At 42.1% G+C, this 25,436-nt stretch overlaps 1 protein-coding gene and 1 long non-coding RNA gene across 11 annotated transcripts; both read right to left on the bottom strand.

Annotated features, from left to right (window-relative positions):
* Window positions 1-1,196: 1,196 nt before the first annotated feature.
* Window positions 1,197-4,356, bottom strand: LOC129602010 (uncharacterized). Of its 3 annotated transcripts, none has more exons than XR_008692337.1 (3): window positions 3,873-4,356; window positions 1,767-2,948; window positions 1,197-1,663 (listed from the first exon to the last, which is right to left on the bottom strand). It is a non-coding gene; the product is annotated as an uncharacterized LOC129602010 (long non-coding RNA). The 3 variants fall into 3 exon arrangements; XR_008692336.1 differs by lacking the exon at window positions 3,873-4,356 and having other exon boundaries at window positions 1,767-1,829; window positions 2,782-3,274; XR_008692335.1 differs by lacking the exon at window positions 3,873-4,356 and having other exon boundaries at window positions 1,767-3,274.
* A 356-nt stretch (window positions 4,357-4,712) lies between these two features.
* On the bottom strand, window positions 4,713-25,039 carry LOC129602009 (uncharacterized). 8 transcript variants are annotated; one of them, XM_055500939.1, is made up of 6 exons: window positions 12,151-12,411; window positions 9,746-10,046; window positions 9,197-9,658; window positions 7,803-7,914; window positions 6,451-7,194; window positions 4,713-5,242 (listed from the first exon to the last, which is right to left on the bottom strand). In XM_055500939.1, the coding sequence occupies exons 1-6, from the start codon at window positions 12,292-12,294 to the stop codon at window positions 5,119-5,121; spliced, it is 1,887 nt and encodes a 628-aa protein (XP_055356914.1). In that variant the 5' UTR covers window positions 12,295-12,411; the 3' UTR covers window positions 4,713-5,118. The 8 variants fall into 8 exon arrangements, with proteins under 8 accessions (XP_055356914.1, XP_055356912.1, XP_055356915.1 ...); XM_055500937.1 differs by lacking the exon at window positions 12,151-12,411 and adding an exon at window positions 24,953-25,039 and having other exon boundaries at window positions 9,197-10,046; XM_055500940.1 differs by lacking the exon at window positions 12,151-12,411 and adding an exon at window positions 24,077-24,602 and having other exon boundaries at window positions 9,197-10,046.
* Between the last annotated feature and the right edge of the window lie 397 nt (window positions 25,040-25,436).

Raw genomic sequence — 25,436 nt, 5'->3', positions numbered from 1 at the left:
GGTAGTTAGCCGGCCCCATCAGAGATGTTACGGTAAACTTTGCCGGCACTCTGGCCGCTCGAGGCATATTGAAGTTGGATGTGCGACGGAAAGGTCAACCTGAAAATTTTACCAGGGAGGCAAGCAAAGAAGTGCTTGAAGGCCGCAGATAATTGGCTAAGTTCCTCCATGACCTTTAATCGAAGTTTGAAGAGAAGTTGGATGACCTTTGGGATCATTACCGCCCAAGAGAGTCACCGTATTAGAATTTAAGTCGCATGACCTTTTGGGACCATTAACCCAAACGAGTCGCACATCCCGGATCACCTCAACAAAGGATGACTTTTACCAGGGAGGAAGCGAACTACGCTTGTCTTTATTGACGTCCCTCCATGACCTTTATTGGATCTCATTTTTAAGTCGTACGATTGATACGCACCTTATTCCAAAGATGAAGCAGTATTTCTAAAGTCGTACATTGATACGCACCTGATTCTTAAGCGGATTGTGATGAAGTCGCATTACATATGCGCCGGATGGCTCAACAGAGCGGAATGGGCCAAAGTGCTGGAAACGGTGGACAGGACCTGTGACCTTTACGAGTCAGAAATGGAGGATCCTAGTCTACATTTTGATTAATACTTCTGTTGATCTTATAACTGTTGATCTGTTAAACGATAGTATTTTTATAAATGGATCTCTTTTTTTCACATCTTGTTAAATGGAATTGTGCCTTATGGAATTGATGTGATAAAAGGAATAAGAGAATTTGATGTTTTTGAGCACGCACAGACACCGGCGACCGCCGTCTTTTCGTGGATTCGGGAGCATGTCCAGCCTCAACGGAGCTCGGCATCCCCCCAGAGGCATGTGAGCGGGGGTTCACTAGCGTTCACGTCCGCAACGCTGCGCTACCTGGATTACGTGTCTGTGTTGTGTCTCGCTTCTGATTGGCTTGAGTTGTGTTAGTGGGCGCGGCATAGCACGTGCTGCGCACACTGTAGAATTGGCTCTACGATTTACGATCGAGCTGCGCCGATCAGTGTTGATTTTCTGTTGTCGGAATTTTCAATATTATAAAAGTTAGCAATTAGCGGTGCGGCGTTTTGCGTTTCCGCATAGCTCGCAATACATATCGCATTGCTCGCTCCACGGGATCTATTCCGTTTAGGTCTCCGTATCTGGATCACAGTTGGATCTAGCATTAGAGCTCAAAACAAGCCTAAAGATTTAATCAATAATTATGTGCAAGGAAATCCCTCGCTCAAGGTACTTTCGTTCGATTTCGCAGAAAGTACTTTAATGGAAACAGAAAAGTGTTCCAAAAAATTAAGCTCACAATAATCTTGTTTTGCACTATAAATAAGCCATAAGTTTTGGTCACAGAGTGTGGCGAAAGAAAAGCGCAGTACATAGTCAAACAGTGAAATTTCAAAGCTGCAAAGCATACTTCTTTACCTTTCTGAAAAATTCCCATCACAGCCTTTCTACATCATAAAAATAAAGATCATTAACCACCAGCGATGAACCCAAAGAATATGTCTATTCCAAAGCTACAAACAACTGTCCGCCACATTTATCTTTAAAAAGATCCACAGCCAAGCTGCCTCGCAGGTGTAAGCACCGGAAATTAACACCTTCACTGCCATGTCATAACTTCCTGAATCACTTTCGCTTGCTCCGACTGCAATCATAATTATCAGTGTCACACGCATCCATTTGTATTCCATTTTGCATATTATGTGTTCAAGCCTACGTATACCGTTTTATAATTTTCATAAATTTACCTCATGTCGCTTTTTATTCCCTGTAACAGTGGCAGCAGATACAGCCCTTCCGATATACTGTATCTACAAAATACCAGTGGATTGTTGTATCCGCCCATCGGTCTCACATTACGGTAATGCACTTCCAAGCCTGACTTACTGTACAGTAGAGCCCTGCAACGGACTGGTAAATCCGAACCGCTCCGAATCCACTCCGATTTTCGGAGCGGATTGGACGGATTTGTTTTAAAAAAATTCGGATCGGAGTGGTTTCGGAGTTTAGGCTTGCCTGAATGGATCGGATTCGGATGCAATTATGACTCCGAATTATCCGAAATAAAATTATATTTTCAACTGATTTTTATAGAATTTCCATAATTCTTAGGACAAAAAGCACCGCCAGCTTCGCGCTCCGCGCGAGGCTTCTGTGTGATTCGGTAAAGCACTAAACGTAGCTACTTCTATTACTTACGTTAACTTCAGTTACTTACTCTGTGCCCTTTGTTAGAAGCGAAGCTTGTTCAATAAAAAAAAAATCCGAATTATAACTTTTATGAGTTCTTTTGTTAAGAACTAAAAGAGATGCCACTAACACGTGAAAGCACCAGCCAGAAACTGTGGTTTTTGCGATGGCAAAAAGATCAAAATTTTCGGAATTCGCAACTCGAAAAACGCTCAGGTATGAGCAATCTATGCCTAAGACGACGCAAAATTCAAACGGAGATTGTATAAAAATCAAATAAACGTTCCGAAGATTTTAAGAATTGAAAATTTCGATAATAACTTGGCGTGCGCTATCTTTAATTGTTGCAGCGGATAGTATAGGTGTTATAGATTTTTCTGGAATGAAATAAAAAATAAATATGACAAAAATTTTCGGAGCGGATCGGACTGGATTCGGATTTGTAAAAAACATTTACGGATCGGAGTGGTCGGAGTATGATTTTGAAAATTCGGAGTCGGACTGGGTTCGGAGAAAAATTTATTAGTTCGGATCGGACTGGACGAAGTTTTCGACTCCGTTGCAGGGCACTACTGTACAGATCGCTCGTCGTTCATCCCGCGTCCGAGCAGCGTATCCATACGGGGTTGAATGTACGTCCATGCACCTGCATTCTAGTGCTCTTCCTGTGTCCAAACGATTTGTGCGCTAAGATACAACTTCAGCTGTTCCCTAATGAGATCATGCGGGAAAGGGCAGGTCTAGAAAAATCGTCCAAAACACCGTCAGCCTTTCAAGGACAACTTGTACAGTATTTTTCCACTCCTTTTCGAACTTTCTTTTTAACCCAGAGCTCTTCGTTTGGTCGAAATTAACTTATTAAGTTAGTGCACAGCATATATCTGTGATGCAATAGTGCAACCGATTACAGCCCGGGTATCCTGCCATTTCGGCCGCATGACATATCGGCCGCATGACATATCGGCTGCCTGACAATTCGGCTGCTTGAGTTTCCGGCTGCCTAACAATCTGATAAACCTGAGACTGTCAGCACTCAGCAGCGTTTTCGATAAAAATTAACCTTAAATCCAACAAAAGTAAATTATTTATTTTATTATGTTTGTATCACCATAAACTTGCACCGTCAATCTGGCATTTAACATACAGCCTGTTCACATTACAATATATTTACTATTTCATCACAATACATAGTACATACATACGTAATTATACGTACGCAAATTTATGCATATGTGCAAGCAGCGCGGTAGATTCGAAATTAATATGCATTACGTACAGATGCATAGCAGATTTGAAACTGAGCGGCCATTTGTATACAGTAGTACCTACCTGTATGCAATTATGCATAAGGTGCATGGATTCGATTATACAATTGCAGCATCATAATTAGTAAATCGAACGTACATTTGCTTGACTGCATTTTGTATTCTGATAAGTTATCATAAGTGGTGGCAGTTGATTGTTTCAATTTTATTCAACCTTGCTGGTCCAGTTGTGGTATTGAGTTGCTCCGTGGGCGGCGAAGTCTCGGCGGCCGACATTTGGGGCGGCCGAAGTGACGGGCGGCCGAAATGTCGGGCGGCCGAAATGTCAGGCGGTCGAAGTGTCAGGGAGCCCTACAGCCCTGTACTTACAGTAATTGAACAGGTTGCTAAAACTCTCACCTGTTCGATTCTGATGATCGCTATATCATTCTCCAGTCGAGCTTTCGTTCTTTCTGCATCCAGTTCATAAAACAGCTTTCCCGAACAAAAACCCACGCGTTTAATCGTGTCTGAGTGTTTGCTAGCAATTCCGTCAGGATAAATACGTTTAAATTCGCTGGAGGGTAAGAATTCATCGAAACCAGACTGCGCTTCGGGTTTGCGCAGTAAGCTCTTCGGGGTCATAATCACAAGCGGTTTCCGGAATGGTAATTTCACTTGTCGTCGAAGAGCGTGGAAAAGGTTTGGACTGTGGAATTTCACGTTTTTAACTATACTTTCACTCTTCTCCTTTGAAATAAGACCAACAAACACACTGTAGGAGCGTTAGAACTAGCTACAAAAATTCGGTCCTTCACCGTGCCAATTGGCATGCATGGTGTCGACCGGGTTAAGCCTTGTTAGGTTTTCTTATGTTTTCTTAAGTCTTCAAGTTTAATTTTTATTAAGCCTTCTTAGGTGTAATTACTTACAAATAGTTCCTTTTGGGCCTATTTAGGTTGCCTAGGTTTTCTTAGGTTATTTTAGGCTTTCATATGATTTCTTATGTTTTTGTTTTTTCCCTGCGCTTCCTCTGTTTTATTTCATGAGGTTAGTGTTTTCGGTTTTTGTTAGGGTTTTAGGTTTTCTTGGGCTCTTTGTTTTTTCTTTGAATTTTTAGCGCTGCTCGTTTCATAAATTTCTAAGTTTCGGTAAATTTCATAGGTTGATAAATTTTTTAGACATTATTTATTCAGATTTTATGCCGAAGTGTCCAATGCCGAAATGTCCCTATGCCGAAATGGTAGCGCACCGTTTTTGCATGGGTATGAGATTTTTATTCCATACGAGTATCGAGTTCAAAGTGGAAAGATAAGTGAACAGGTAGAAAGTAAGGACATTATTACACACAGAAACGCTGAACGGTGAGCAAACTCAAAAATGGGCATTTTAATAATTTTTAAACATCTAGGCTCTAGCAGCGCAAAACGAAGAGGAAACAATAAATAAAATAATCGAAGATAATTCGATCGACATTATTTTTCAACTCAGTTTGTGTCCATAAGCAGATCGAAGATGAACAGTTTATAGTTTAGCAGTTTGCCTAAATGTCTCCCCATATACTTCAACGCCCTGTCACCTGGGATCTCTGGATGTTATCCTGGTAATAATGATCAACATAGTCGACCCTTCGATAAGATATCAACGTAGACACATCTGCAGAGCTTCACACGCGAAACACTTCAGTGATCCCGTATATAGCCAGTTTGCTCCATGTGGATAGATCCACACACCGCAGATCGATATCGTCCCATACTTTTGGTCTTCCATCCGAGTGAAACCCGCTGAATCTATCACAGTAATATACAAAAGATTAAAGAACGTATGTGACGTAGAAGAATGTACGTAGTAGATGCGTACGTCGAAGTATGTACGTAGAAGAGAGGAATGTACATAGTAGATGTACGTAGTTAAAGAAGAATGTACGTAGTAGATGCGTCTTCAAATAAATCATCGAGCACAACTTACTGTACGAAAAAAAGCGGTTTTGACTTGGCACCACACTAAGTGATGATAGATTTTGCTTTATTCGAGCTATCTTTAAATATACTGTATACTAAATTGCTAATACAGTACCTGCATACTTTGCTTTCTTTGAGCCCTTTGCATTCGTAGTTGGCTAACTAATACCCAGCTACCGTATACCGTAGTCAATCAAACCAATTCTGACTACTGCTTTAGTGCTTATACCAGAATGATACAGTACAGTGTCAAGATCATCTTCCAGTTTAAAGAAAAGCTTGAAGCGCACAATTTAAAACAAAGCTCAATACAAAATTAATTTACAATATTTACAGATCTGTAAATATTGCAAATTAGTTTTGTATTGAGCTTGTTGTAAATTTTGCTCGCCTCTAGAGGCGTACATCGCTCATAAAAATATGTTGAAATGAGAAATTTGTCCCAGTTAGCACAAGAAGGGATCGTACAAAACACAATCATGGCATTCCCACGCATTATTTCCAATTAAAACACCTTCGTTTGGCGTTATATTGCAACTGCTTTATACGTACTTTCCAACTGCTATAGCGAAATAATTTGCGTTTAGCTGAATGGGGCTTGCTGGTCCTGCTGGTTGAGGAAAATATGCAACAATTTCCGGTGAATTATAATAGCTTCGTGATCCTGCAGCGTGCTGCGTGCGTAATCAAGTAACCGACTTTAAAATAATAATAGATAAAGAACCGTAGTGTATGCACTACGAAAGAACTGAGTTTTCACACGACGTAGTTTATAGTTAGCGTCGTAAACACAAATCAACAAAAATTCGATTAAATCACTGCTCTATGCTCTCAAAAAAGGGGGCAATTGATAAAAACAGGTGTAAGAGGATTGTTTATTACCTCTCAAATTTTTAAACTGAAGGGCTAGAACAGTAAAAAAATTTGGAATTTACCGGTTCAAAGGAATACTTTCTTTCCGATCTTTTTAACAAAGCTGAGTAATTAACGGTGACCCTATTATAATTCATAAGAAATATGTACTGCGGTCAACTTACATAAGAAGGTAGCTGCGAATGCTCTGCCAGTCCTGGGGGTAGGTTAGGGTACGCAGCCAACGCGCACGGACAGCTGTGACCTTCACCACCATGTCCTGCGTGACCGGCGGGAAGTTATCGTTCAAGACACACATAAAGCGACTGGTCATGTGCATTTTTCCGTCTCTGCAGGGCAGAATGACCTTCGGAATGGTGATTTGTAGTTTGTCAATGACCAGTTCATCAGGCTGACATGTGAGACGAATCATCCACTCCCGCTCGTGCGCTGGCAGGAGGCGAGAGGTCACGCCGGGCTCATATGGTTCGTAGGAGACGGGCTCTTTCTCAAGAATGTCGTACAAATGTTGTCCGAAGAGGGCGGCAACTGTCCAGTTTTTCAGCACGACGAAGTTGCAGTAGTGTTTATAGGCAGTCAAACGGACCGCAATCCCATGCTTTAAACGTGACTGCTTTTGTTGGCGAGCTCTTAGTGGTTTGACGTCAGTGTGGTCTTTGAACATGAGAAATGGCAACTTAATTTCCAAGGCATTTAACATCGAACCCAAGAAAAAGCCGTACTGCGGCGGGAACACATTCAACAGCGTGAGACTTTTTGTCGCTGAGCTAACTGAGCTGCTGAGCAGAGAAGCCACTTTAAAACAGTTATCGCTGTCCACCTTGAGCTGCCAGCAGCTTTCGAAAGAAATCATGACGTGCTGTATCATTCGAGAGCTGTTCAGCAATAACTGCCATAAGCCGCACACCCTATCAAGAAACACAGTAAGCACACCAAAGACATCAGTTCGAAATCTGAAACAGTGGCACACCATTCACGAGCCGTTGACTACCGTATTTTCTATTTGCATACTCGTAATAAAAGTATGCAAATACCACTCGCACCAGGCGCCGGATGGTTTGAATTCAACGGAGCCGCTATCTAGCACAGCTGGTTCAGAATGATTGCGTATCCCTTATTCCTTAATCCCTTATAAACAGTCTAACCAGGGTCCAGTCACAGCTTTTTCATCAGAAAAGTTCAGCTTTTGTCTCAAGACACTATAATATTATATAGTAGCAATATTTAAAAAAATAGTTTCGTCGGCATAGTTGGTCCAGTGGGCGTGGCCGAAAACGAGTTTAGAGGATAACTACTCTGTACATGTATCGTATGTTCCTACGGGTAGTGCTTCGACTTTCACACGATTTGCAATACTAACTTTAGATGTTTTTTAAACGATAAGTATAAAAACCACCCCGCTATAAAAAATACTACTTAATAGAGCTGATTTTTCTCTGTAAAACGATATGCGTCTGGTATGTGGGCGAATAACTCAATGGAAATATTTAGCTTGTGAGTGCAAAGAGTAAGTTACCGTTTGGTTTTCATTCGTGAATGTAAGTCCAAATGCGACAATATGTCGCTCAGAAGCGAATGCGTCAAATCTGAGATGCAGGTAGTGGACATCAGTGACCCAATTTCGATATCTAAGAAAAGAATATATATATTTAGCTTACCGCAATCAATGCCACACCTAGTCACTGTAATGTAACAACTTGAGATGTTTAAGGTGAAGGCTAGGTAAGTAATTAATTCCCAACAGCCACTAAACGTCACTAAAGGAAGCAACTCGCTTCTCCATGCTACGAGCCTACGACTGATCTCCGTCATACATATACCGCATATATGGCTAACAATGTAAGCTCCTTACGATTCGGCTGTCGCTCAGCTCTCTCACGCGCAGTCAATCAGCGTGAGTAATTCTAGTTAATGGTACAGAGTACATAGGTACAAAGGACATTCCAAAAATAATTTTCCCTATTTTGTATCTCCCGGCATTAAAGCATTCAGCTAATACTATCCATATTGTAAAAAAACGTCCTTCATTAGCACACTGTAGAAAGAAATTATTTTATTTAATTACAATCAACTGGGGAAGAAATGCCAAAAAAAACACCAAAGGGTTTTCAAAGTTTTTCACCCGATTATCCCGGACAGTTTTTGCTATTTTTCGCAATCTTTCCGCTCATTTTCCTTGACGTGTAAATTAGATTTAGATTTAGATTTAGATTTCTTTCCTCTTACAAAATAAAGTTTTGAACAAAATGTCATATTCCAACCACTTTTCTAGGAAAATAAGAACTGCTTGGGACTAGGTGTCACAATCAGAAAGCATCGCAGCATCCAGACGGTCAAAAACAGCCAATTTCATGAAAAAAATTTGGTGTTATCGGTGGAATCCAAACTTTCTTGGTATCTGAGATGCGCACGACTGGCCATAAGATGCGCTTTTTATCGATGGGAAGCATCATGAATTTATAAAAGCAAAACGGCTGAAATAAGATAATTTCGGTGTCTAATGAAAGAAAAACGTTTACTTTTACCTCTGAGCTTTTCAAAATGTCCTGCCATCGCAGTAATATCAAGTACTAAATTTCCAGTTGACACTTTAAATTTTTTGTTGAAAACATTGCCAGGTCAGGATTGGCAATAAAAAGAAGAATTTTCAAAAAAGGTGCTGAAAAAAGTGCAGAAGTAGCATTCACCATTCTGTTTTTCGTTTTGCAAGTTTTTCTTCGATTGTTTTGATTCTTGTTTCTTTAGATAGTTTATAATGGGTTATCCAGCAAAAATTATACCATTTATCTATAACTTAAAATCGCAGGGAGACAAAATAGGGAAAATTATTTTTGGAATCTCCTTTGTACTTACAAGTCAACTATCATTTTAAAAGACAGGTTTACACTTTACAACAAACGGTCGGCTTACCGGCACCACAAAAGACATATTCGTTTCCGTGGAATGCTCGATTGCGAATAGGTGGTAGACTGGCGCGACTAGTCAGATGTGTTTTCAAGACTGTCGGTAAGGTCTCAGACATCCAGTGCGTCGGTTCCACGTCTGTTGCATCAGTTGCATGAATGACGATGATAAACATGCAACCCCCCGAATCGATGCGCAGATGAAATCGGCAGTCGTCAGCCAAATACTGACCCCTTAATGAATGCATTCTGGCTCGAAGAGCATCTTGAAGATGTTTAATCATGCGAAACTTATCGGAAGGCTCACTGAGAACGGTTTCGGCTTGATCAAATGGTATCCAGTATTTGGTATAGAGCATACCTTCGCGGCGGTCCAGCAATGATGCACCGCTGGGTGGCAACGTACTTGCCACTTGGCCTTCGTGGATCAGCTCAAGACGATCTTGCGGGGCAGCGTCGCTGCTGAAACCTACGGTTTTGATATAAACCATCGAACAACCCGAGTTACAGCCCGAAAGTATTTTCAGTATAATGGCTGGTCGAAATCGAAACGGACCGTTATCTTCATCACGCAGGGCTGCAAATATTTCCACGTTCAGGTAACCTTCCCTGATACAAAGCTCGGTGTCCCAGTACGATGGCAGAGGCCAGACGTCTCTCGAGTGCATCCAGCGAGCTTCCGTTAATGTTGAGTTAAAATGGATAAACGCATATTCGCCGTCAATATCCTGGATATACCCCAGCCACCAAGCGTCGTCACAGCCGCGAACGACAACCGTATTACGATAGCTGACTTGTTTTTCATCCGCCAATAGCGACTGATACCGCGGCATCGCCTCCTGCACATTCAAAGGGGCCTAAAAATAATGAAATTTACAATATGGTTAAAAAATAAAATTAATTCAATTTTTGATTCATTAGTTAGATCAACTTAAAAGTTACGAGATGCTGGAAATGCAGCGCATGTCAACACTGAGCACGTTACATTAAAGTAGTTACAGATGGCTGTAAAACCTGAAAATTTCTGAAATTCGCTTCTTGACGGAAATTTGAAATTTTTTAATAAGCTATGGTTCCGATTTTCTATCAGATTTGTTTCATGGTCATACGGATTTTTACAACAAAGTTCCGAAAAAAAATGAAACAAAAACGAAACAAAAATAAAACAAAAACACTTAAAGTGACGCCGCATCCTGCGGCCTTGCGAAGGAAATGGATGGTTTTGTGTACACGTGGTTACATAATAATACTTAACTGCAGAAAAATTTTGTTGTTGAATTTTATCTGAGAAGTTGAATTTTATCTGAGAAGTTCGCTTGAGTGCACGGCTATTTGAACGAGATGGTCTGGCAACCACCTCGCGTACGCGCATACGTGTAGTAGTCTGGACTCTGGGTAGCTGATTTCGACTGCCACTTGATCTCCGAAACTTGCAGCACCAGCCTTTCGCTGTGTCTTTAACAAAACTTCCCAATGTATGGTTCAGAACAGAGAATAAAATTTCAGAATTTTTTTGATATCTTGGGAGTAGGTTTTTATAGCGAACCAAGGAAGTTATGTTTGTTTCGGTTTCTCAAGACATAGCATGGGTCCGTGCGATGGAGGGGTTGCCTGCACCCTATGCTTTGTCTACGAGAAACCAAAACAAGCCTAACTTTCTCGGTTCGCTACAAATAACCACTTATCAGAGATCAAAAAGCTTCTAAATTTTTTCACTATCTTCTGAGATGTTGGTTGGGAAGTTTTATGGAGAGATAAACGAAAAACTAGTGCTTGAAACTTTGGGTCAACTGACAATGACATTTAGTGCGTTCTTTCACAGTTCACAAAACATGCTCCTCCTCTGCCTCTACGTCTCTGTCTATCCTGACTTGCAGCGTTCTGCTACTCCCGAGTTTACACTCACAAAATCTCCCTGTCAGTTTAAATTTCTGTCTGTCTTAAGTTACAAACTTACAAGTTACAGTATCACACGGCGTGGATCCATAGCTTAAAACACTAGCGTGGCGACCCTCGTAAACGTCGGGACACTTCCGGAGGCGTGAGTGCTTTTTGCAAATTTTTAACTCTTTTTACAAATCTCAACTCTTTTTTTGCCAGTTTCAGCAAGGCAGCTATGTCCAATTGCCCATTGCCCTGCCTTCTTCCACATAACATGCATCTCCCTTGCATTAGCGTTTCTGTCTCCTCAGTCACAGAACTCAGAATTTCATTTCTGTCTGTCCAGTGTTAGCATTGTACCAATTGCGCATAGGCGCATCAAGGACTTACTTACATCGATTTTGACCATGCACTTACATACACAGTAGGCAAAACCGCGCCCTTTTGCACGGCTTGCGTTTTAAGTCTGTACGTGTAAAACCAGACGGTGTGCGCACTACATGGCCACCGCACTTACATACAGAATGCACATTTAATAATTAAACCGGAAGTAGAGTACTGTGCTCGTACTTTAGATAAGAGCATTAAAATCGAAAATTAATATTAATTATTCGTCCTGTAAAGCAATGTCAATGCATCGCTGATAACCAGGAAATAAAACAAAATAAAATGCAGCAACAAAACAAAAACCATATTCTATTTTGTTTCCATACGGTAGTATGGAATCAAAATAAAATATGGAATTTATTTGCAACCAGCAATATAAACTGCAAAAAATAATGCAGCTGGGTAGCCAGCAAGAGCGTATGCGGCAAAGGTAGCATGGAATGCAGGGTGATATTAAATAATTAGAATACCCTAAAAATATTCAAAATAGTAAATAATAAAGGTATTGTTCAGACTGTTCTGGGTAGCCAGATCAATGCGGGAACCCGCTGTGTTACAAAGTAGAAAGCCAAACCAAATTTTTGCTACCGTTCTGCTGCAAAATATACTTCCACGGTAAACAAACAGATTAAAACTAACCCAGCTATATCGTTTATGTTTAAATTAAGATAATGAAAACTATTACACACATACCAGACGCTTGCTATCCAGCATTATGGGTAGCAGCGCTACCGAAGAACAAGCGCACAGCGCAGTCAACATATCGTCAGCTGGGTACCCAGCAAGCAGGGTTCCCTGCTCTGCAATGGTATTAGCACCAGTAAATAACAAGAACATTACAAATTTTTAAAGAAAGCCCAGATGCATATTTGCACGCCACTGGGCCTTTCTTTGTCCATCTGCAATAGGCTTGTCATCAGAGTTATAAATGCTGTCATGGATAATTTGGCAACAAGTCACGACACAGTTGGATAGACTCAACTCACTTAACAAAACAGGAGCCACACGATTATTTACTTGACTACAACTGGAATCCCAGAACGCAGGCTTCCCTGCTGCATGAACCCAATACAGAATAAAAACTTTTCAGTTTTCCACAGTAGTGATGTGGGCCAATAAATTTGAAAAATTAACTAAGAAAAAGAAGGAGCCCGTTGTTCTAATGCCATGATTTCTGATGCTAAGTTATAGTACGGGAAAACAATCACGTGGTTTCGAATTTCGCGATTGGCGGGGGGCAGCCTCGATCTAACTCAAAATGCAGACCCGCCAATCAAGATCGCAGAAACACGAAGTTTGTAAGTCGCTGGGCGTCGCTTAGACCCGTTACAAGGTACGCCCTTGTTGGTAACGGTTTTCGTCGACGCTCATTGACAGACATCGAGCAAAAAGCGACTTACATCGAAGCTCAGCCAATTGGGACTTGGAACGCCTATTACGCGCTTCGATGTAAGTCGCTGCTGCTCGATGTAAGTCCGCGTTTTGACTCTGCGCATCCTTTCTATTAACAGAGCTACGATTTTGTCTGTCTTGTGTTACAGAATTACAAGTTTACACTTTATTAGGGCTACTCTCAAAGTCCAGCTAGATCTGGTTACGGTGCAGCAGCTCCACCTCATGAGGTGGTTTTGCGAACCGTATTTGTCGGCGTGGACACTTCATGTAGCTATCTCGTGCGGTGGAGCAGCTGCATCATACTTAGCTACGTTCAGAACTTGAGCCGGCCTTAACAGTTCCCAAGATAGGAAACGACCTGAATCCATGCCTAAAGGCAATATATATGTTAAGACTAGTCTTACATATATATATAGTAGAGAAAGCTGAGTAGAGAAAGCTACGTAAATCTATTACTGAGAGTAGTCAGTGCAATCTTACAACGTGAAAGTAAGCGGCGTAACGTTACCACCGAAAGTAAGGGGCGTATCTTAACCACCCGAAGCAGCGTAGCGTTATCCGGCAAAAGTAAGTGGAGTAACGCAAGATCGCAATAGCAGGAGACATAACGTAAGCACGCGAGACGCAGCAACGTAATCTAAGCACGCGAGACAAAGCAGAGTAACGTTACCGCCCGAGAGCAATCTGCATTACTTTACCACGCAAAGATTTAACAGCGTAACGTTATTACGCGAGAGTAGGCAGCGTAACGTAATCACTCCAAAATCTACGTATCTACTACGGTTAGCTACGTATCTTTATTGCAGAGGGTAACCAGCGTAATGTTACCGCGTGATAGTTTAGCGGCGTAACATTATTACGCGTGAGATAACGGCGTAACGTGATCGCACGAGAGTAAACGGCGTAACGTCATAAAGCGAGAGTTCACGGCTGTGCTAGCGGATAGGTACATGAAACTGTCTGCGTTAAATATTTTGCGTAAAAACTAAACACACTATACAGTAGAGTTGGTTTTTTAGTTTAAAAGATTAACGTTATCCATTTGAGGACGTCCGCTAAGCTGTGAAATGCTACCCTTTTAATAAAAACAAACTACAAATTAATCCACCTTCGTTGGATCCGCGGCGCGTAGCGTCGCGGTCGTTGCTAGTCTAGTATATTAAAGCAGAGATGTTTGTTCGTCACGTTCCCGCCTCCAAATCGTCCTGATTGGTCAGAACTATACTTGCCTTCTGATTGGCCAGAACCAGCCTTTTTGCTTTTAAGCTTTTATAATAATGGAAGTTTATTGTCCTTGCACGGAGCGAGTGCCCCCTCTAAGCTTCAGACAGCGAGACAGCGGATGGAAAAACATACAAAACATTGCAACAGCATCATGAAGTGACACACGAAAACATGAAGTGATTACGATGACAACAACATACATTGTTTTATAATAAACAGCAAAACACTTGAAAAGGCAGTACAGAGAGTCACAAAGGTTGCGATCAGTTGGTGTTATCGTGGAAAAAGGAAGGGAGACGATCGCGCTGGGGTCGATGCATAAAACCAAAAACCACATTGACAATTACAAATTTTCAAAATGTTTTCAAAAAGAAATCGTGGGAAAAAGGGAAAGCAAGGACACTTACGCACGTAATCGCCTTTTGTACAGTTTCAACTGAGTCGCAACCGTGATACTTGCTAATTAAAATTTACTTCTTTATCATTGAACACTAAAGAATAGATATAATTATGCTAGTCACTTGTTCTGAAAGCTTTAGCTGATGGTAAATCGTTCCAGTTTACTGTCTTTAAAGCTTCGGAAAAGGTATTCAACGTGACGTAGGCGTTGGGCATCAGGGGAAGTTCATTCCAGACGGACAAAAGGCTGTTGAGGTACGAGTCATGGGCAGTGGTCACTGTTACTCCACAAACGGTTGTTGGGGACGGCTCAATCGGGCACGGGTGATTCAGGAGGCGTTCTGATATTCTGGTATTTCCTTTACTTAACTCTCACTACATTTAGCCACACTCCGTGTGGCTAAATGGATGGATCTTTGGATTTTGAAAGATAGCCTACATCGAGCGCGGTTTGGATTTGGATGGGTGACCACTCTGAGTTCAGTCTGCGAGTGCACGGCCCGCAAGGCTGTGTGCGATGTGGTTAGTCGGCATCAGCGCTGACCGTACTGAGTGGCGTGTACGTTTCTTCGACGCCTGGGCTTAAACGGATCCTCCATGGTTCAACTCGCTCGTCGCATCAGGATAAAACACCCGCGCTCCATTCCTCACTCAACTACGGATACGGCCGAACGATACGGATCTTGTTGTCTATAGCGTTTATTCTGCGTGCTTTATACACGTTTATGTCAGTGCTTAGCCATTGTCTTGTGTGCCAGTGCATGGGTCTAATAATGCTTGCAATTCTGAGCTGTGTTGTATCATATGCCTTCTGTAGCGGAGTTTGGTAATGAGCGTGTGTTGTGTTCGGCCAGGTTTAAATTCCCATGCTGTGTATGCAAAACACAGCAGTTAATGGGTTACCTGCTACCGAGATGAAACTATTATACTATTATATTATACTAAGCTTTCGAAACCTTAGTGCATATACTGGCTTTAACTTGATAAGCAGAACAACCAGTCCTAACTTCAGCCTTCGCCCTACTAAGGTTTCGAACCTTTAGTGCCTGTTCGAACGTTTGCTTGATTAGCCAGATAAACCAGAACTACCAGATCAGCCAGAACTACAAGATCAGCCAAAACTGCCAAACCTGCCAGATCAGCCCGAATTACCAATTCTCCGAAAAGTGACGTTTCCAAAGACACTAAGGTTTTAAAGTTTAATAAATCTAAGCCTTGGAATGCTTAGTACAACTAGGCTTTGCAAAACTAAGCTTTCGAAACCTTAGTGTCTGTACGAACATTTACCTGATCAGCCAGAACAAGCAGCCCTACCTTCAATCCTTCGGCTTACTAAGGTTTCAAAACCTTTGTACCGCTACAAACTTTTGCTTGATTGGCCTGAGCCACCAGATCTATCAGAACCACCAGATCAACCAGAACTACCAGACCAAACAGAACTACCTGACCAGCCAGAACTACCAGATTAGTCAGATCAGCCAGAGCAGCCAGATCACCCAAAAAAACCAGAGCTGCCAGATCAGCCAGAACTACCAGATCAACCAAAAAAGCCCGAACCACCAGATCCGCCAGAACTACCAGATCTACCAGACCAGCCAGAACTACCAGAGCAGCCAGATAAAACAGAACTACCAGATCAGCCAGAGCTACCAGGTCAACCAAAACTGCGAAATCTGACAGATGAGCCTGAACTGCCACTTCTTCCAGAAGTGACGTTTCCAAACACACTAAGCTATCAAAGTTTACTTAACCTAAGCTTTGGAAGGCTTAGTACAATTAGCTTGGGAAATCTTAGTAGACTAATAAACCCAGAAAAACTTTGTAACCGTGGACCACGCGTAAGGCAGTCACGCTTTTAAGCCTTTGGCCACCGAAGGCCACGCGTGCGGTACCCCCCTTATTAAACCTTTGGTCATCGAAGGCTTTTTAAGCCTTTGGTCACCGAAGGCCTTTTAGGCCTTTGGTCACCGAATGCCACGGAAGCGGTACCTGCTTTGTCGAACCTTTGGCCACCGAAGGATTTCTGAGCCTTTGGCCAAGGAAGGCCTTTTAAGCCTTTGGTAACCAAAGGCTTTTTAAGCCTTTGCTCACCGATGGCCTTTTGGGCTTTTGGTCACCGAAGGCCACGCTACGGTAAATGCTTTGTTAAGCCTTTGGCCACCGAAGGATTTCTGAGCCTTTGGCCAACGAAGAATTTTTTAGCCTTTGGTAACTGGTGGCCTTTTCAGCCTTTTGGAACCGAATGACACGGGTGCGGTACCTGCTTTGTCAAACCTTTGGTCACCGAAGCCCTTTTGGATTATTGGTCACCGGAGGCCTTTAAAGCCTTTGGTCACTGAAGGCCATGCATGTGGTGCCCACACTTTTGGGCCGCTTGAAACCGTGGCCGTTTCAGCGCGGCGCGTAAGCGCCGCGCGTCCTGCTTGTCCAGTTTATTAAAGCAGGACTCTCTGTTCGAACAGATCCCGCCTCCAAACCTTTCTGGTTGGCCAGAACCAGCCTTACTTTCTGATTGGCCAGAACTGGTCGTACGGCTTTTAGCCCTGTAGAGCCTTTTTACCTTCGTTGCTATCAGGCAGAAGCCTTTACTTAGCTTTCGAAACCTTAGTACCTGTACGAATTTTTACCCGATTAACCAGATCTGCTGGATCCTACCTTCAGCCTAAGGCTTACTTAGGTTTCGAAACCTTAGTGTCTGTACGAACTTTTACTTGGTTAGCCAGAACTGCCAGATCAGCCAGAACTACCAGATCTGCCAGAACCACCAGATCACACAGAACTACCAAATAAGCCAGATGAACCTAAACTAGCAGGTCAGCCAGACCTACCTGATGAACTAGAACAACAAGGTCTGCCAAATCAGCCAAAACTACCAAATCTGCTAGATCAGCCTCATTTAGGATCAAACAAAATTACCAGCCCCTCCAGATCCGACTAATACCAGTTCATCCAAAACCATCCAAAAGTGCCGTGCCAAACTCGCTAACATTTCAAAAATTAGTTCTTTGGAAAGCTTTGTATACTTTGGACAGCTAAAAAAATCAGTCAGAACTGCTAGAAAAACCAGAACTGCCATATCAGCCAGAACTGTCAGAACCACCAGATCAGCCAAAACTACCAAATCTCCCAGAACCACCAGATCTACCAAATCAGCTGTACCACATCAGACTTTACCAGATCAAACTCTACTACCAGTTTGTCCTGAAGCATCCAGAAATGTCGTGTCCAAACCCGCTACTTAGCGTTCCAAAGTTTATTAAAACCAAGCTTTGGAAAGCTTTGTAAGCTAAGCCTTTGTCCACCGAAGGCTGTTTGTCACCGACGGCCTTCCAAGGTTTTATGAACAGAAGGCTTTTTAAGCCTTTGGTCACCGAAGGCCTTATAAGCTTTTAGTAACCGAAAGCGTTTTAAGCTTCTGGTCACTAATGGCCTTTTAGGCCTTCGGTCGTCTAAGGCCACGCATGCGGTATCCACCTTTTTGAGCCTTCGATAACCGAAAGTCGTTTAACACCGAAGGTCTTTCAAGCCTTTGTCCACCGAAGGCCATTTGTCACCGACGGCCTTCCAAGCTTTTATGAACAGAAAGCTTTTTAAGCCTTTGGTCACCGAAGGCCTTTTAAGAATTTGGTCACCGAAGGTTTTTAAAGCCTTTTGTCACCAAAAGCCTTTAAGGCCATCGGTCAGCAAAGGCCTTTTGGGCCTTTGTTCACCGAGTATAATTAAGCCTTTGGTTAACAAAGATTTTTTGGCCTTTGGTCACCGAAGGCTTAAAAGCCTTCGGTCAGCGAATGCCTTTTAGGCCTTTGGTTACCGAAAGCATTTCAAGCCTTTGGTTACCGAAGGCATTTGAAACGTTTTGCAACCGAAGGCCATGCGTGCGGTACCCGCGTTAATTTACCATTGGTCACAGACGGCTTTTTAGGCCTTTGGTCACCGAAAGCCACGCGTCCGGTACCCGCTTTAATAAGCCTTTAGTCACCGAAGGCCTTTTAAGCTTATGGTAACAGACAACCTTTTAAAATGATGGTCACCGAAGGCCTTTTAACCTATGGTCACTGAAGGCCTTTTAGGCTTTTGGTAACTAAGGGTCCTTTGAGCCTATGGTTACCGAATGTCACGCGTGCGTGCAGCCTTTGGGCTTTTAGGCTACGATTACTGTAAGGCTTTTAGGCTTTGCCTCCGGTGACCAAGGGCTATTTAAGCTTTTGATCACTGAAGGCCACGCATGCGGTTCCACCCCTTCCCGGCTTTTTGTAAATGAAGCCACGCGTGCGGCACCCACATTCTTAAGGCTTTTTCAACCGAAACCCACGCGTGCGGTACCCACTGCTTTAACTTTTTGTAACTGAAGGCTCTTGGTTTAGCCTGTTCCTAAATTTATTTCGCTTCACTAAAACCTACCAAGCTTCTTAAACCTTCTAACTGGAATTCATTCAGGGAAAAATGCAGCTGACTGAAATCACCTTTGCACTGCAGCGCGGCGCGTTTAAGCGCCGCGCGCTGTGCTTGTAGATATTAACGTTCGCTATATGCATACTGGAAGACGGAGCCGCAGGCGACCCCCATCTGCGGCGGGAGCGGACCAGCAATCATGCAAGAATTTCGCTTAACAGTTCCCGATTTTGAAAAAGACTTAAAAGCGAAGAAGAAAAATAAACACAACGAAATGCTTCTGTTTTTTTCTTAGATAAAAGTGTTTGGATCTGTTCCGTGGTCAAAATAGTAGCAAAAAAAGAAAAGTGATAGCAAGTAGAGCAATTACTCTGTTAGTGTACTGTTATTAAACTGTGACATAAAGGGCACCAGTGGTGTAAATATTAAAATTGGTATCTCAACTTCAAGTACAACTGTACAAGTAAAGTGTTATCGCATAGTCTACAACTCTACAGCCTAAAACGTGTAAGGGAGAGCAAGTTCTAATAAATTACGGAGTCCGTATGCAGCAGGTGTATGAAATTAAAATGATTGGATAACTGATCTGGAAATCAAGAAACAGATGGGAAACTAATAAAACATTTCTCCGTTTTAAGGCCCAAAATTTCGCATTTTAGGTTTAAGGTCATCTATGCAGTTAATTAAAGTGATAGGCAGTTTTTCAGGAGACATTATTGTCATTTGTAGACTTTGGTATGTATGTTGTAGAATTTTACGCTTCGTCCATAAACACTTTACCTACACTTTACCTCCAGGTTGCACTCATGCGTTTTAATTTTTGCACTAGGATATGATTTGTCCATCGCATTAATTATTCCGCGCAATTTGCGCGGGGTCTCCTAGTACGTGAATAAAACTTTTATCAGTTCGCCAGGAATAGCTAAAAAAATAAAAATGAACTAAAAACCAGAGCAACAAAATCTATTTGTGCAGGGAGCAAAGTGTGTAACTGGGTATCAAGGAAAAGATTTGGAGACGACGGTCACGGGGGTACGGTCACAAAGGTTCGGATTAAAACGATTTACCGGTACCGAACTAGTATCATTACAATTTAGTGTACAAATAGAGTGATCAAATTACTAGCCCGATAGATGGGTGAGTAACCGCACTACCGCTACTCTCCACGTTCCGCGCGAAAGTGCCTGTTTGTTGCACTTTACCCATTGAAACTTAAAATCACTGCGCAAAAAAAGGTGTACTGTTCACTGTCCTCTACGAAGCGCGCAGGGAACACATCTTATTCTTTTATTACTAAACCATGTTTCTAAAGGATTTTTATCAGAACTCTAATATTTTACCATTTTTTTCGAATTTCTAGCAACTCGAGGTGTAAAAGCATGCATCGGTTTCGCGCTCCGCGCGAAAATCTACTGTCTTTCTAAACTGTGTACATGATAATATAGCATTGTTGTTGTAGCATAGCATTGTTGTTGTCCGTTGTCCGCTGTTGTCCGTTTAGCATCCGCTGCAGAAATATTTTAATAACGTATCTGTATCTTACTTATTTTAGGTCATTTTTATAGAATTTCAAGCAATTTCTGCGATGAAACCGTGTGCCGGCTTCGCGCGAATATTCACTGGTTTTCTGAACTCTGAACATAAATATCGCATTGCTTTTTGCCTTTTGACTTCCGCTAAAAAAATATTTAGTTTATTTACGCTCTTTTTTTTTGAATTTCTTGTATTTCTGCAGTGAAAGCGTTCGCCGGCTTCACGCTTCGCGCGAAAATATCCTTCTAACATGTAATTTTTGACTTAACATCTTGCTGCACCAACAATTTCGATTCAGTTCGAACTTTGTATAAAAATTTTTATAAGTTTTGCGGTAAGTAATCTTGCTATCTTTGAGGTTCTTGGGTTCTCAGTGCCCCTCCCGCCCAAGCGAGTTAAATTCGAATATGCACCAGACTCGGTGGTGCAAGTCTGTCGGGCGAAACAGTACTGACAACTGGATATCGACAAAAAGTGCCAGGATAAACAAGTGTTTCTATGAGCCTACGCGGCTGCGCTGACTTCCCGGGCAGCTTAGGCGCAGGGCTCCCAACCGCCACAGGGGCGCATCCTGGCGAGAATCATCGATTGAGTTACTTATTACTACTTATTCTTCGCCACACCGCACTGAACGAACTGATTCGGAGAAGTTTGGTCACCGCTAAAACGCCGGCTGTACTGGAGCCGCTTGGAACAAGTGACGAAGACGATCGCCGTCCGGACGGTGTGTCGCAAATGCCTTGGAAGAACGGTTTACGGCTAGCCTGGGACGTGACGTGTGTGGATACCGTCGCATTTTCAAACGTTATCAGCAGCAGCGTTAAGGCTGGAGAAGCGGCCCGAAAAGCAGAAGACGAAAAGCGGCGGAAATATGAATATTTAGCACCTGAGTACTACTTTGTTGCAATGGCTTTTGAAACTTTTGGCGTCGCTAGCCCTTCATTTATTAAGTTTTTGCGAGAATTGGGCAGGCGGTTAAAGGATGCTACGGGAGAACGACGCTCTTACCAGTTTCTGCTACAGCGTATTAGCATTGAAATACAGCGGTGGAATGCGCTGTCTGTGACTTCAACCGTACCGCGTTCTGATGGTTTTAACGGTGTTTACTTTGTTTTATAATGTTGATGTTAAAACGTCTGAACGATAAGCAAACCAGTAAATTCTTCTAGTCTTATTACTAGTACTGCAATGTGCTCATTGGTAGTGTTGGGTCGGCCCGGCCCGGCCCGGCCCGAGCAAGAGGGCCGGGCAGTGATATTTTTTCCCCGGATGTCATTATGCAAGCGGCTACAGCGTGTATGTCAACGGAAAAATAGACGGATTTTCGCCTAGAAACGTTTATTGCTGTGAAAATTAAGAAAAACTCATTGAAAACTACTAAATTTCAGTAAATCGCAATGAAATTTTTTGTTTTTCTACGTCTTTTTCAATATTTAGCGTCCACAACGGGCCACGGCCCGGGCCGAGGGCCGCGGCCCTGGGCCGGCCCAACACTACTCATTGGCATGTGCGTTAATTGTGGAATATGAGGAGCTCCATAGTCCATACTTACATCACACGCATGGATGATAAATACAATTTTATTAAACTATTCGTACAATAAAGAGCTACTATCGCGCGGAGCCCGAAGCTAAGTGTCGGTTCCACTGCGAAAATCGTTAAACAGTTAACCGAAAAAATTCACCTTTTCGGTTTTTTTGCAAAAATAGTTAACAGTTTTAAGCAGTACTTTCTCCTTAACTTTTTCGAAGTACCCACTGAAAAAAAATTCGGCGGGGCGTAAGTGCCGGCGTGCTTCATCTTTAAATTCGTTACTGCTACACGGTTATAATTCATCCAATGGTACGCAGAGGTGGCAGTTTGTTCAGTTCGCCAGCCTGATGCACAAAACCACAGTCGGAATTTCGTTAAGGCTTAATTTACGCGATTGCTAGTATTAATTTTACCGCGTATGCAATCGTAGTGCATATGAAGCCGCGTATTTAACATACTTGTCTAAGTGTGGACAGTAGAAGTATTTAAAAGGTTACAGACCAAGAATATGTGCGGGACTGGCCCTTTGACCGCTTCCTCGCCGCCGTACCGTTTGCTTGTTTACTTAGTCAGCTCCGTTCAATGCATTCAGAGCTCAAATAGGAAAGACAGTAACGTGAGTGGCAGCTACTTCCATCTGGCGTCTGCTGGTCACTGTTATATTATATGTCCCCTGGTAGCATTTACGTGAACAATACTGAACAGACGATTCTAATCTCTGTCTAGTGGTATTGTAACTACAATAGAAGCTTTGAGCAACTGCTCCACTTAACCATAGCCATACACTTAACCATACTATATGGTTAAGTGCGAGCGTATGGTAAGTGTGAATACCATACAAACGTGTCGTATGGTGATGGACTTTCAAAGGCTCCCCTTAACACCTGCCCAATTTAACTCCCCCAGATATACACTTTTTGAATAGAGAAAACAATTTTGAATGTAAATGTAATTTTTTGGAAAGAGATCGTTTCACGCAGTGCGAGAAAACAAATTAAATCTGAAGGGACCCAGAGTCAGCTATGCGCCTTCGCTGAGTACTTTGTACACTGCTACCTCGATGGCGGTCGTCCAACTACACGATAAGGGATGGTTAAGGTATGGTTATGGTGTTTTCTGCTCAAAGCCTCTAATAATAGCACATTCTCGTATGCTATAGCTACTGGGTCACAAAAGTGATTACGTGTCTATGGACTATGACTGCCATCATTACCATGCATTTGTTTCATGAAATCGGTTTTGCCATTACACTGCAGTTAAAAGCTGGCAACGAAATAATGTTATGTTGTATGCAGTATTTCCATATTTACTTTAATATAACAGCATAAATACCTAAATTAATTCATTATACTATACAAAAGCACATAAGTAATTTCACAATTAATAATAAGATCACTACGAGTAAATACCGTATTGTACAGTAACGACGAATTAGTCCAGTACAGATATACGAGTACAGTATATGTATGTTGAATATCGACTCGTCGTTTGCGGTTTTGTTAATGGCATGTTGTATCGACCAGTAACAGTTTCCCTAATATGCCGCTGTTACACACAAATGTTACCATTGTTACACTTATGCAAGGTAACAGGCCGCTGATTCGTCGGCTTCTATTTACTTACGAAGCGGCTGTTCCATGTTCAAAGCGGTAGGCTCTGTCCGCACTTAGACAAGTATGTTAAATACGCGGCTTCATATGCACTACGATGCAATACGGTTACGCAGTTAATAAATAAGTACACAGACCTTTAATGGGTATCCCATGTAAGTGCAAAATGAGTACTAAAACAAACGAGATTTAAAGCAAAAACACTTCTTTAATGCGATTGTACCCATAACACATATCGCGTTTATATAAATAAGTTAGCTTAAAAAAGTACATTATAATTACAGAGGATATGAAAAACGAAAATGCTGTGCGCCCCAAAATTTTAGGGCGCATATAGGAGTGACCTATAAAAAACCGATGATATGGTATTTAACCGGGCGAAATTTAACTGACCCATTTTTTAGTGTTCTAAATGCAACTTTTATCCATGATTCCAACAGAGTTAGGTAAAAAAATAGGTTAATAGGGTGGACCGGTAAAACGGTACATTGTCAAAGTTTTAGAAGAAATTCAGATGCTAAGTTAACACTCACCATAATCAGGCCACAATCTTTGCTGTCGCCCATAGCAGAAAGATGCAATTAAAAAAACCAATTGCTTATGTAATGTGCTGGCGTCACAGATGTCAAACACAAAAATTCTGTCACTTTCTTAGTAGTCTTACTGAATTGACTAATTTACGAGAAAACAAAAAAACATCCTTTCCGCAATGCGTACAGGCAAATCACAACAATGATTTGATTCTTGAATGTAAAGATCTCTGGATTCCAGATTTTCTAGCAAGAGCTTGTGTGAAGAACTAAATGTACTGACACACTGTAGTCAGCAAATGTAGCTGAGTTTCAATCTGTCTGCCGTCAGGCCATTATTATGCACAGTGCACACCCTTGTGCGTAGTCATGGCCCATGAATATGAGATTGAGTACTTAATACCACAGTCGGTAAAAAGCTAAAGCTAGTCCAGACAGCGCACGCTTGCTGCCTTTGCTGAGTTGCTCCTATGGATCAAGGCTCCGTTGCTCGAAAGCCAAATAATTCGCTAGAACAGCGAATGCATTTCGAACAATGGGTTGTGTCCGAGATTTATCATAGCACAAATGAAGGTCTGTTATATACAATACAGACCAGGACAGGTACATCCACTTGAGAGAATTCCAGTGCCTCAGACAGAAACCATCTTCGCGACAAGATCTCGGATTTAACATGGCCTACTGGACTTTGACCGACCTACTCGTTGTTTACTTAGTCTGTGCAGTTCAGACTATTCACTATTACCATCTGCGCGTAGACGTATAGCGGTAGCAGACAGACTGTACCGGTAACAACAGAAAGCGAATATGGTTTCCCCATTCACACGGGGCTAGCTAGTAGTAGCTACTTAGGTAATTTCTATAGGCTTATAACGGTACCTTTGTTACGGTAGCAGACAGATAAATTATTGGTACCAAAAGAGGATGCCATGGTTTCCCCATTTTGCATTTGGCCAACTGACTAGAGAGTCTCTACTCTCTATAATGTGAGACTCAGAAGTAATTGCAAGAAAAACGGTGAAACCTGAATAGCATGCACCAAGCCACAGTTGATACGCTTTTCATTTAGCTATTCTGGTGACTTTTATTATAGCGGTTTTCTGCTGTTGCGTTAAACACCAAAATATGATGTCAGGTCAACTATAGTGTAAGTGAAAACCGCCAGAGCAGTAAATATTATGGTGGTAATGCAGCTCTGGAATCGGCACCAGCTGATCTGAATGATTCGTTGCAGTGATTTTTTGTTTTGTTCGTTCGAGGATATATTGCAATTGTTTTCGTTAATTATCATTCTGTGTCAACTTTTCGTATTACCTTTTTGTTCTGTGCTGTTTTGTCGTTCAACGAATCGTCAATAAATAAT

This window comes from Paramacrobiotus metropolitanus, unplaced genomic scaffold (assembly GCF_019649055.1).
Source record: "Paramacrobiotus metropolitanus isolate TYO unplaced genomic scaffold, Prichtersi_v1.0 Parri_scaffold0000310, whole genome shotgun sequence".
In the NCBI taxonomy this organism is placed as follows: Eukaryota; Metazoa; Tardigrada; class Eutardigrada; order Parachela; family Macrobiotidae; genus Paramacrobiotus; species Paramacrobiotus metropolitanus.
Note: the sequence above shows the minus strand (reverse complement) of the source record. Positions and strands in the feature narration are given on the sequence as shown.

Bases quoted from the DNA above. Each gene is read 5' to 3' on its own strand.
- LOC129602009 (XM_055500936.1), bottom strand. From the start codon at position 12,294: ATGTTCTTGTTATTTACTGGTGCTAATACCATTGCAGAGCAGGGAACC. The intron at 10,047-12,150 runs GTATGTGTGTAA...CATTATTTTTAG, and splicing joins TGCTGGATAGCAAGCGTCTG to GCCCCTTTGAATGTGCAGGA. The intron at 5,243-6,450 runs GTAAGTTGACCG...TTACTGTGATAG, and splicing joins ATTCGCAGCTACCTTCTTAT to ATTCAGCGGGTTTCACTCGG.